General features: G+C 33.7%; 1 protein-coding gene across 1 annotated transcript; it reads left to right on the top strand.

Moving 5' to 3' along the window:
* Window positions 1–10,487: 10,487 nt before the first annotated feature.
* On the top strand, window positions 10,488–12,665 carry LOC126888682 (uncharacterized). The gene is made up of 2 exons (XM_050657048.1): window positions 10,488–10,881; window positions 11,844–12,665. Exons 1-2 carry the CDS (start codon window positions 10,639–10,641, stop codon window positions 12,663–12,665), a joined length of 1,065 nt encoding a protein of 354 aa, XP_050513005.1. The 5' UTR covers window positions 10,488–10,638.
* The last annotated feature ends 1,078 nt before the right edge of the window (window positions 12,666–13,743 follow it).

Here is a 13,743-nt window from a genome sequence, read left to right as displayed (position 1 = left end):
ACGTTTACATCGCTCTATCTCGAAAAATATTAGGTCTAGCAAAAAATGACTTTCTGTAAACGTTATAGACCAAACATCAGAGAACATGGGAGTGTTTTTGGAATTTTGATTGGACAATTAGTTTAAGAAAAAATTAAATAAATCGAACGGCATGTCACGACGGACAGTGGTGAACGCAGAGATGCGAGGAAGGGCGAGATTCTATGCGGGAGTCAACCCCTAATCGACTCTACTGACCGGGATGTTGTTAGGGTCGTTTTTACCTTGAGATGCTGTTCTTTCTTTAAATTCTTTACTATTATAAGATTTAGTTTTAGCGCGAAATCCACTGAGATTAAACAATTAAACCTATTGGTAAGTTAACAATATTGTACCTAGTTATTAGTATTACAGCTAAAATTTTTTTGTATCCATCTAGAAATGGATTTAACAAACAGCAGCAGCTCTGACAGCTAACTTGAGTAAAAAATCAGATTAAGGCATGTTTCTTTCCGAAAATCTGATGTCGGACAAGACGTTTTTATTCAAAATGTGTGTCTTATTTGTTTGGAACGAGGAAGGCTGGTTAATTCTCAAGAAAAATCTAAAAAAACTTTTATTCAATGCACGAGTGAACGTATGAAAAATTGTCATGATGATAAATATATGCGGCATATATTCTCAAAATTTGATGATCTACAAAATCAAGATTTTTTTAAATGGCACAAAAATTGTTACAAATCCTATATGAGCTCAAAGAACATTGCCTCGTACAAGTCAAAAAATACTAAACTGATGTTTCGTAGAGAAGATATTTTTCAAAAACGGCCCTTGCGATCACCTTTTAATTCACAAAAGTGCATCTTTTGTCAGAAGCGCTCACCGAAACAAAAACTATGCCAAGCTATGACTAATAATATACAAGAAAAATTAAGAGCTATATCACGAAGCAACCCTGTGTTCTTTGCGAGAACTGGAGACGACTTAATTGCCTCGGAAACAAAATATCATGCCGCTTGCGTTTCAACTGAATTACACAATCGAAATACAAAATCTGTTGGAAATACTGATATTAACAAAACAGAAAATGAAGCATTTGGGAAACTTTTGGAGGAAATGGAGAAAGGGTTTTGAGAAAGGTAAAGGATACAATACAAAATCGATTGGCAAAAGGTATCGTGAAATTAGTGGCATTGACGACATGAGCGAGAAACAAATAATTAAAAAAATGAAAAACCATTTTGGGGATGCTGTTGAATCAGTAAGGTCTCCCAGACAAAACGAGCCCACAATATTTTTAAGGAAGTTCTCGAAAGAACAGGCAATTGAGACAATCGTGCACAACCACGACGAATCTGACACTCTCAGTTTCAGTTTCGGTGCATCGGAGCAACACATTCTAGTCAAAATCTGCCAAACTATCCGAAGTTAGATAAACAAGATGTCAACTGAGCCCGACTTAAAAAAAATGAATGTTAGAGACTACAAAAAGTCTATTCCTGAAAGCTTGTATTCTCTTGTTAACCTTATAGTCCGAAATGAAAGCGAGAATGAAAAGGAGACTGAAACCCTAAGCATTTGCCAAGACATTATTTTTGTCTGCTCAAAGGGAAAAATAAAAACTCCAAAGCATATTGGGCTAGGACTTTTAGTTCATCACGAAACAAGATCAAAAAAAAACTCATTGAAGCAATGCACGCCTGCGGTCATTCAATTTCATACATCAATACTCTTAGAGTGAGTGCGTAACAGCATCGCCCAAGAAGAAATTCAACTTTACTTGGAGAATGATCATGTGACCATACCGAGACAATTGGTACCCGACAGATTTGTCCAATTTGCCGCTGACAACATTGACATTTTGGAAGAGACCTTGGACAAATCACCTACTTTTCACGAAACCCAAATTGCTGCCTTCCAGAGAGGACCATTGAATGAAGATATACCTGTACAATTAAAATGTTTGCCATATAATCAGAAGCTGACAATACCTAATGATTTTCATTCCCTTCATAAAAGTTATTTTGAGAAATCAAAAAGAAAAGTACAATCAGAAGAAAATAAACTGATCATCATAGAAAAGAGCCAGAATCTTAATAATAACATACGATGTCGTAACATGGCATGGTGCATTTGCAGAATGAGGGACTCTGTTAGGAATGAAACCGTTATCCTACAGTGGTCAGGATTTCATATACTGACTTTGGAGGATAAATCACATGTAACGACCTATGGCTACTTACCTGTTCTACCCCATGTCTCGTCAGAATATGATACCGTTTGGACTGTTGTCAGAACGTGCAGTGAAATTGCTAAGAAGCTAAATAACAGATACACCGTACTGACATTTGACCAAGCGATCTATTATAAAGCTAAAGAGCTCCAATGGTCCCAGCCAGAAGACACAAGGAATGTAGTTATTCGTCTAGGTGGATTCTACATTGTTATGAACTTCCTGAAAATAATTGGTCAATTTATGACAGATTCTGGATTTGCTGACGTATGGTTGGACAGTGGTCTATATGCTCAGTCCACAATTGATGGTATTTTATCTGGTAAAAAGTACAATAAAGCTATACGAGCCCATAATTTGACATACGAAGCTGTGTCAAGATTATTAATAACTCTGTATAAGAAGTGCCTTTTAGGCTGTGCTAGTCCTTCTGTATATCTAGTAATTAAGAAATAGGTACGTAGATGTAATTGTTTGTATTACTATCCTTTGTTCTTGATTCCGAAATTAATTCCAGGGAAAACCGATGCCATTTTAGAATATGTACATACCAAGCTTTTGAACTTTAACCATTTTACGACGTCCTTAATAAGCTTTATAATGATAAAATAATTGAATCTGTAAGACCATTTTTGGGGATACCTCGACGTACTAAGTCATCTAGGGCTCGATAACACGGAATGAGTCCCACCAGAACTCAATCCTTTTGATATCATAAATATCTGGGATAAGTGAATTTTCCCCTTTGAGGGAGTGTGAGCCGTATGGCTAAATCTGGATAAATATAATAATAATAATAATAAGTATACAACAGTAGCTTAAATATATACAACATTACCTATTATTAATATTATGATAATATAACTACATACTACTATCACTTAACACAGCGTTTCTCAGCGTTTTACCATTTGCGACCCAATTTTCCATAATTATTTTCACCGCGCCCCCCTCGTTCAATAACAATATATCGTTCAATAACAATAATACTTCGTAGTGAGTACATTAACAAACCCCGAGAATTCTTCGAGTTAAAATTAAACCTTCGTGAAAAGCAAAAATTAGTTTTAATAAAAACTTTCACTGTGAATGAAATAGCTTTACTTGCCTCTTATAAAGTCTGATATTAAATAGCCAGATCTAAAAAGCCTAACACTATTGGTGAAGATCTTATATTACCAACTGAAATCAAAATTGTAGAAACTGTGTTTGGAGATAATTTTGCTACAAATTGGAGTTTATACCTCTATCAAATGATACTGTTGCCCGCCGAATTGGTGATATAGCTGAATATCTACAGGATCAGCTAATCAGGAAGTTGCGTGAAAAGCCGTTTTCGATTCAGCTTGATGAGGCAACAGTAGCCATAAATATGCTCATTTTATTGCCTACGTTCGATTTTGTGATGGCAGATCAGTAGCAGAACTACTTTTATGCAAACCAATAGAATTGATAGCAAAGTCGCTTGCATTATTTGCTATGTTAAATGATTATATAAATGAAGCAAACATAGAGACACTGTATGATCAACAGAGAAGCTCTGGCTTGAATATTGTGCTAACTACGGTTGTAACAATAGTTAATAATTATCTACATAAAAATGAGACCTTTGAAAACTAGAATCTTTTCTTTACTTTGCAAAGTCATGGATGCGGTACATTCAGCATTATTATTTTATTGTGAGGCAAGCTGGTTATTACGTGGGAAATTTTTACAACGTGTTTTGAATTAAGACATGGAATCGCCATTTTTCTAGGAGAAGAAAAGAGGCCGCAAGCCAAGATGTTTCACGATGGTATATTTTTGATGAAATTGAGTTACTTGGTTGATATATTCGAGAAACTAAATATTTTGAACTTACGACTTCAAGGGGCCAATACACATATATTTGATACGAATGATAAAATTAACGCTTTCTGTAGAAAATTGAAATTATGGAGCAGTTTTAAAATGTTTTAAAACTTACCAGGTTGAAGAACAACACGTGAAAGTTGTTTTTGTAACCATTGAAAATCATTTAGCAATGCTGACAAAAAATTTTAAAAGATACTTTTTTGCCGACGACCAATTAATACTTACCTAATAGTTATGAGTGGGTATGAGTGGGTCGGGAATCCGTTTCAAATTACATCCGAAGAGCTCTCTACTGCAGAAGAAGAAACCTTCATAGACTTCACAGCAAATGCCGAAATCAAGAAACAGTTTAACATTAGATCCCTCTTTGAATTTTGGGCAGGGGTAAATGATGAGTTTTCTGCACTGAAAACCAGAGCGTTTCGTATACTATTACCGTTTTCACCATCCTAACCTTTGCGAAAAAGGATTTTCCGCGATGGCTGCTTTAAAGACCAAATATAGATCGCAGCTAAATATAGAGAAAGAACTGAGAGCGTCTATTTCTAATATTACACCCTGTTTTGATAAGCTTTGCTCTGCAAAACAGGCCCAAGGAAGTCACTAATTTACATTAAATTAGTTGATTTAATATTCAGTGCTCATAACTATGTATAGCTCCTTGTTCATGGGTATTTTATTTTTTTGTTTGTCAGAATTTTGTTTTGCTTTGATTTTATTAAATTAGTCAATGTTTTAGGTGTTTTTTTTTTTATATTTTCACGCCCCCTTATTGCTAAAAGCGCGCCCCCCTAGGGGGGCGCGCCCCACAGGTTGAGAATCACTGACTTAACACGTACAATATTCCAAAAGTGTTAATAATCTGATAACAAAACGAGCCAAAAAAATCTCTATTTAGTACGCTAGCAGTCTTCATCATCCCTAAAATCGGCATCACAATGAAAAAACGACCCTAACAACATCCCGGTCAGTAGAGTCGATTAGGGATTGACTCTCGCATATAATCTCGCCCTTCCTCGCATCTCTGCGTTCACCACTGTCCGTCGTGACATGCCGTTCGATTTATTTAATTTTTTCTTAAACTAATTACCCAATCAAAATTCCAAAAACACTCACATGTTCTCTGATGTTTGGTCTATAACGTTTATAGAAAGCCATTTTTGCTAGACCCAATATTTTTCGAGATAGAGCGATGTAAACGATTTTAAAAATATGGGTTTTCAGGGCAAGTTATTTTATATGAAGGCGCTCCATATACAACAATGGTTTGACGTATTTTTATAAATTAAAAACAAATATTTCTAATGTCCGGATATGCATGCAAATTTGAGAAATGAATTTTCGGATATTGCACATGCGAAAAACGACGAAAAAAAATTGCAGTTTTTTTTTGTAAGGCTCCCCACCGGTCCCCTCCCGCAACGATTTTTGGACGACCAAGTGATTTTGCATTACAAATATATTAGAAACCAAAAAATATGGGTTTTACATTTTAGCAACAAAGTGCCCACGGGATCGCACAATAGGATCCCTTTTAAACTATACTATGAATCCTTGCTGGTAGTCCCTAATTTTTTTCTCTCTGAATTGAGTGAGTTTTTTTGTTGATACTCCTCTATAGTTGTTACAATCTGGTCTGTTACTTCTCCTCCTTTTTTAAATATTGCTATAATTCTGCCTTCTTTCCAATCCTCGGGCATTTCTTCTGCTTTCCATTCTAACTCTTAGGTTATAGATGATTGTTAATAATTTTACCCCTCTTTTTTTAATTAGCTCGTTGGTAATTTCATCTGGACCACGTGTTTTATTCTGCTTCATTTTTTAACGGTGTTTATAAATATTCATCATATGTTGGTATTGCCATTTCATTATCTCTCACGTCTTCCATTGCGCATTCTTCCTATTCAGGGCTTTCTTTGTATTCTGTTGTCGATATACTCTACTATATTCTACTACATTCTACTATATATTCTACTATATTCTCTACTATATTCTCTACTATATTCATCTCTGTTGTCGATATACTGTCATTAATAGAAAAATACAGTTAACAGAAGTTTAAACAAAATTTGGAGGAAACAGTCTAGTCCAGGAACCGAAGCTTTTCACCTCGCAATTTTTACAGAATGGATCAATTTGCTTGAAAATTTAAGAGTAAGTAGTAGCTAGTCCAAGGATCAAAACCTATATGATGCCGAAAGGCGATTTTACCATGGGGGTGGTTGCCACCCCATCTCGGGGGTGGGAATTTTTTATTATATTTTGATCACAAAAGGTAATAAAAAAATTCATTCTAAGCAAAAAATGTTCTATAGATTTTTTTGAAAAATTAATAGTTTTCGATTTATTCGCTATCGAAAGTGTTAGTTTTACATATATGTCGAAAAAATCAATGTTTTTCGATATACTCGTTTACGATTCACTCAATTTTTGCAGTAGAAAATTTTTTTTAAAGCCAAGTTCTTGGTAATTAAATAACCTACAATTTCGTATTTAAACATTTTTTCGTATCTCTGATGCTAATCTTTCTATTCTGAAGAAAATGGCATTTTTTACCAAATTACAAAAATTCGTTATTCGCTTTTAACTCCAGTTTTTAAAAACTAATCATTCTAAGCCAGTCAAACTTCTAGTAGAATCCATTAATAATACATAAATAAAGAAGAATGAATGAAGGCCAATGACTAAAAACACCGCTAACTTGCTTTATTCTGCTTCCAATTGGATGTCTCCTTTTTTTTCAAAAAAATATATTGATTTTTTAACGGTAAATTTTTTATTTTTTATCTTAGAAAGTTTAGTAAAAAAGAATTTTGTAGGTTTTTATAAGGACTACAAGACTGTTAACATTAAATCTTTTTAAAATCCTCAGTCGCAAAAAGAGGTGACTTTGAAAGGGTTACATAGAATGAAAGGGTTAAGGAATACATAAATAAAGAAGACCAAATAAGTTAAATGACTAACTTTTATTAGGGTGGTGATTAGGGGGTTGCTCCCGATAACTTTTTCGCTGAAAAAAATAGGGACTGACATCCCTTTCATTATAAGTCACTTAATTTTTGAGCTAGAGACTTTTTTGTTATTTGTGGAGATAGATATTTCCAATTACTTTAAATTAGTTTAAACAAGTTATCCTCCAAAAATGCATAGTTTCCCCGTCTTTTGACTTTGAAACTATAATATTTAGCATTTGACGAAGAAGAGCTAACATATAATAAAGTATAGCTCGATTACTATTGGTCTTAAAGAAAATTAATAAAAACGGTTTTGTTTATTTTTTCAAAAGCTACATTTTTGTTAAGTAATGTTGTTTTGATAAAACGAAAACTTTTTGAGTTATTAGCAGAAAACTTTTTCGATTTAAAACTAACACTTTCGATAGCGAATAAATCGAAAACTATTAATGTTATCAAAAAAATGTATAAAACGTTTTCTGCTTAAAATGAATGTTTTTACCAACTTTTGAGGTCAAAATATAATAAAAAATTTTCACCCCGAGATGGGGTAGCAACCAGCCCCACGGTAAAAGCGCCTTTCGGCATAATATAGATTTTGATCCTTGGACTATCCACTACTTATTCTCAAATTTTCAAGCAAATCGATCCATTCTGTAATAATTGCGAGGTTTTGTCCTATTTTAAGCTTCATTACTTGGACTAGTCACAGTTCGTGCATGGTCAACAAGAGAGTGAGTTCGATTAGGGACAAGAATCAGGTTTCGTGTAAGTTTAAAGCTTTGTTCATTTCTTGCACGTTTTAATTTTAACCACAGGTAATTCATTTAAATTTTCTAAAATTAAATTTTATACAGGGTGTTAGTAAAAAAGTGCGACAAACTTCAGGGGGCAATTCTGCATGAATAATAACGGCAGTTTCAGTTTGTTACATAAACGTATATCCACAAATACTTCCGAGATACGGGGTGCTGAAATTTTTCTTACAAACTGCGGAATTATTTATTTTTATGAAACCGGTTGATCTATATCTATACAATTGGAATTTTGTGTGTATTAAGAGACAGTTATTACGCATTTTTTGACATATCAACATCAAGACTTTTCATTCCGGATGGAATGTCTGCCGCTCTTACTTAGAGCTCTCTGATTAGCTTATTGCGGTGAATCACTACACATCACTTCTTGTGCATTGTCAAAGTTTGTTATATGATTTGGATTTTGTTACAATTTTCTTCCACTCATTTCAAAATGTGCATAGTTCCCTCCAGTTACTCATTTTCGGGATTTTGATGTCTCTCTTAACCTGATCCTCGATCCTCCCTTCTCTCTCTGGGTCTTACGGTTGGTCTTTCAGTTTCTGACTTCTATCTGGTGATCTTCTTAATCCAGTGGGTCGTTTTGCATTCTCTCTATGTGTCCCAGCTATCTCAGTCTCTGCGCTTTAATAAATCTAACTAAATCTTCTTCCTTCATTATATCTCTTAGTTCATGGTTCACTCTTCTTCTCATTTTCCGTTTTCCATTCTCATAGGACCCCTAATTCTTCTGAGGATTTTCCTTTCGAATATCCTTAATTTTCTTCAACTTTATCTGTAAGGCACATTGTTTCAGCTTCGTATGTAACTACTGGTCTTATTGCAACTCTGTATATTTTCTGTTTTGTATTTCTGGATTAGTTCTTGTCCTTCATTAGCCCATGATATCTCCAATGTGTTTTGTAGCCTGCTTGTATTCACTCCGTTACTTCTTTACTTCTCTTATTTTTTACATTTATAATTACTCACAAATATTTAAATTATTGAACTCTTTCAAAAGTGCAGTTTTCTATCTTGATTTCTCTCGTCTTATTATCTTCCTTTATATAGCTGAGTAGATATTTTGTTTTTCCTTCGTTAATTTCTAGATCGCTTTTCCGTGCTTCATTTGCCAGGGTGCGAGTTTACAAAACCTATACTATTTCAGTCATGGGAGCGACTGAATTCGAGTAGGTTTTGTATGCAGAATATTAGTTACATATCCTATGCTATTTCGGTCCAGAAATTAACTGTATCGGTGTAGGATCTGTAAGCGAAATTTTTTATTATTATTGAGCAAATTTCTATACTGTTTCAGTCATGTAAATAAAACTAATCAAATATTTACTAAGTGGATTTATTATTATATCATAAAATTTAGATATGTTTTAAAAATTAAAATGAATAATATATATTTGGATATTATTAAAAATTAAAAACAAATGAATAATTACTAATATACGAATATAATATACATTATGTCCCTGTAAGTTGGAACCATATGGAAAACTTTTTTATTATTGATTTTACGAAAAAAAGATATATATTCTTCATAAAAAGTTCTGCATGGCCTAAAACCGAAGATGCAATCATCTGATATCGAGTTTTATCAATAGTATACGAGGGATGTCAAAAAATATAAATTTGTCTCAAGAGTAAAGTACCTTTATATATTTCACAAGATTGAAAATTGTTATTACAAAAATTTGTTTGGACTTAAAAATAATTTTCTTATATGCAACTATATTCTTCTAATTGAAAAAAAAATGATAGAATGCACGCCGAATTTATAAGACTTTCAGATATATTAAAAAAAATCAATGTCCCTCGAATACCACAGTGCTGAAAAAATTTGTGACAACATTGGAAAAAATGAAAACTCCGTCACAAATAGTATCTATGTTTTCTCACACAACTCTATCTGCCAGGAACCGAAAAATTCGAGTACAACCTACCGCTATAGCTCGAAGAAAGGATAGGGGACTAAAAGGTCAGAATCGCATACAGTCTGGAAGACCAACCACTCTGGAAACAAAGAAAAAGAAGAAACCTCACAACATTAGTTTAAGCATAGAAAAAAACGAGTCTAGTGCAAAAAAACACTGACTTAACTCTGTTCAATAATTTAGTAAGTATCTAATATTAGTAAATACCCATGTTATATATTTTTTAATTCTTATACAATATGTCCCACTAAGTTTAAACCTTATGGAAAAATTTTTTATTATTACTTTTACGAAAAAAAGTTGTTCTTTATAAAAAGTTTTGCATGGTCAAAAACCTAAGACACAATCATCAGATAACAAATTTTATTAAAAGTATACGAGGTATGTCAAAAAATATGATTTTCTCTCAAGAGTAAAGCACCTTTATATTCCACAATATTGAAAATTGTTATTATCGAAAGTTGTTTGGAATTAAAAATTATGTTCTAAAGGCGCGTATCCACTGAAAAGTTGGCAACTTTTGTGTTTGCAACTCTTCCGAAGTCACCAACTTTTGTTTTTTATCGTTGTCCACATCTAAACATAAAGTTGTCAACAATAATTTAGGAAACATGTTAGTTGGCAACTGGCAGTCTCCATCAAGACTATTGTGTTGACAAAATGGGGTCGATTGATGACGATTTGACGATATTAACTTAGCAGCTGCATCATTTATTATTTTGAGTAAAAAAAAGAAACGAAAACATAAATATTGGGTACGACCAAGCCTCATAGGAAGAAACACACATGGAGGAATTGAGTTAATAAATGCTTTGAGAAAAGATGATTTGTTAGCAGGACGTATTGAAGACGGACAAATAAGAAACTTTCTCCGTATGACTGATTCCGATTTTGAGTGGTTGCTCAATCTTGTTGGACCAAAAATTACAAAAAATGACACTAATTTTAGAAAAGCCATCACACCTACCGAACGCCTACTAATTACTTTAAGATTTTTGGCTACCGGAGATTCCTACACTTCATTAATGCATTTATTTAGGATTTCAAAGCAAGCGATTTCAAAAATTGTACCAGAAGTATGTATAGCAATATGTGAAGTTCTTGGCGATCAAATAAAAGTAAGTGTATTCTATTATTATAAATATTTTTGACGGTTTCTTTAGCAGAGCAAGTTTGGTAAAATATTCAATTTTTGTTCCCTGGGGTCAGGTTCGATTCGTTTCCAAAAATAACTGAAAACGCATTTAGAAAGTTTTTATTTAAGAAACTATTTTAATGCAAATCATATGAAACATCATGGGGTACACATTATTAGTCTAATATATTAGCAGTATTTATAGCTTCCAGCAGAATACTAGATGCAGCCAAACTTGTTTCCTGTTCTGTTTGTGAATCTGTGAGTGGTATATCCTGTGTTTGTTGTGGGATGTATTGTGATGAAGATGGTAATGCATATTGTGGCGAGCGTAGTTCAGGTACTGTTTGAGATTCTGTCACTTGTGGTATGTATTGTGGTGAAGGGGATGATACATATTGTGGTGATAGTAGTTGATTGTAGTGTGATGTGAGTGATGATGTGTCATCTGGTGATGAAAGAGGTGGATGTACGGGAAAACTGGAACTTGATGAATGTGTTGAAATTGGAGTCATTTGTCCAGAATGTCCAGTAGCAGGATAGTCATATTTTCCGATACTTGCTTGAAACAAAATATTTGATATTTCATGCTCCACCACATTTTGAGCATAACTTGATTTTAAAGCTTCCATTTTCATTGCAACATGCTCCCCAAAGGCACTGTATTTATGGCGATTTTTCTTAGCTTGAAGTTCTTTCAATACGTTGTAAGCTTCCTCTTGCCTTTGGTCACCAGTTGAAACCTTCCTTTATGAACATTTAGTTTTTTTCCCAATACAAGGCGCTGTCGACGGACCTGGTTGTGAATTCGGTGGTTCTGAATCCGATGATGGTGGGACTATTGTATTACTTGTATTTCCCTCATTTGGTAACAGATTTTGATTTTGGGAGATTTCTGCCTCAACTTCTTCCGACCCAGAATCCTAAAAATATATTTTTTTATAGATGCCTGGAACTGCTGAAGAGTGGAAAGTAGTGGCAACACAGTTTAATAATCTATGGAATTTTCCACAATGTACAGGAGTTATGGACGGAAAACATATTATGATTCAATCACCAGAACACAGTGGAAGCGATTACTTTAATTACAAATCGTTTTTTAGCATTGTGCTTTTTATTGTTGCTAATGCAAATTACGACGTGTTGTATATGAATGTTGGCTGCCAGGAACGCATATCGGATGGTGGTGTTTACGAAAATACCCAGTTCAAAAGAATGTTGTCCGAATGTAAACTTAATCTACCTAATAATGAAAAGCTTCCTGGTAGAGCCATGGCTGTTCCTTATGTTTTTCTGGGTGACGATGCTTTTCCATTGTCACCAAATTTGATGAAACCTTATCCAGGTACCCAAGAAAAAGGATCACAGGGAAGAATATTTAATTATAGACTATCAAGAGCGCGAAGGGTATCAGAGAATGTGTTCGGAATATTATCTGCACGATTTCGAGTTTTCAGAAAAATAATGTTACTTGAACCAACGAAAGCGGAGACAATTGTGACTGCTTGTATTTGTTTACATAATTATTTAAGAAAAAAAAAATCAAGGACCACCTACACTCCACCTGGAACTTTCGATTCTGAAGACAAAGACAGTGGTAATATTATTTCTGGAGCTTGGAGGAACGAGATGCAAAACAATATGCCATTCCATAGTTTCGATAAGAGAGCTCGGAAATCAAGTAGTGCTGCGAAAGATGTGAGACAAGAATTTGCAGAGTTTTTTATGACCGAACAAGGGAACATTCCTTGGCAAAATGACTATTAACAAATTATATAAAGTAACGAAACAAACAGCAAGAAAATTAATTAATGCATTAATAATATTAATTTTATGAAGTTATTTTATTTTTTTTAAGTTAGAAGTTAACTAACTTTCTACTAACTGCTAAATTACTAGAATATGATACGTTATGATCCTCTTTCAATCGTAGTTATTCATAGCTTGTAAATCGTAAAATAAATACAATATTGTTGCATACTTACATGTTTTTCATTTAATCCCTTTTCAAGGCATAACTTAGGTTCATTTTTGTCTGATAAAAATAGAAGTCGTTGGTACGCAAACCACTTTGTGGTATCAGAAGTAGCTGAACCCGATTTATTTTCTTCTTTTAATTTCTTCTTCTCTCTGAAAAACTGTGCCGTCAAATTTTTTATTTTCCTTTGTATTTCAAGTTCGTGTAGCCCCATCACATCACTGATGGTTTTCCAGGCATCCTTTTTCTTATTTTTATTTTTATAATTTACGTCTTTTGGATTCCATAGTACACTTTGGGTGTGATATAAATCAATTAAGGTATCAATAAGTTCATTTGTCCACGTTATTACTACAGACATGTTTCTGTTTACAACTTATGTTTCCAACTGAGCGACCGTCCCCACAAAGCCGTTAAAATGTCGACAACACCCGCATTCCTTTGATGTTACCGCCAAAAAGAGAAACAAGGTTCTCAACATTTGTTTGCAATTTTTGTTGGCAACATGAACATATTTCGGAAACTTTTGTCACCAACGCATGTTGACAACACGAAAGTTGCCAATTTTCCTTTGGTGGAGACCCGTCTTAATGCACAATTATGTTCTAATTGAAAAAAAAGTTGAAAATACCTAACATTTTTATTTTTAACTCCGAAATTAATAATTTTACCAAAAAAAAAAAATTTTAAAAGAATATAAAGATTCAAATTTAGATATGAGGCCATCTCAGATTTTGTCTTTTACAAAAATGGCGGGCGTTCAAAATGGCGGCTATACTGATGTGTTTAATAGTACCATAACTTTTGAACGAAAAGTCCGATTTCAACCAAATTTGGTATATAGGTTTTCTTTTTGATTTACAAGAG

This window comes from Diabrotica virgifera, chromosome 7 (genome assembly GCF_917563875.1).
Source record: "Diabrotica virgifera virgifera chromosome 7, PGI_DIABVI_V3a".
Classification (NCBI taxonomy): Eukaryota; Metazoa; Arthropoda; class Insecta; order Coleoptera; family Chrysomelidae; genus Diabrotica; species Diabrotica virgifera.
The sequence above is the reverse complement of the archived record's forward strand: the minus strand, read 5'-3'. Positions and strand labels throughout refer to the sequence as shown.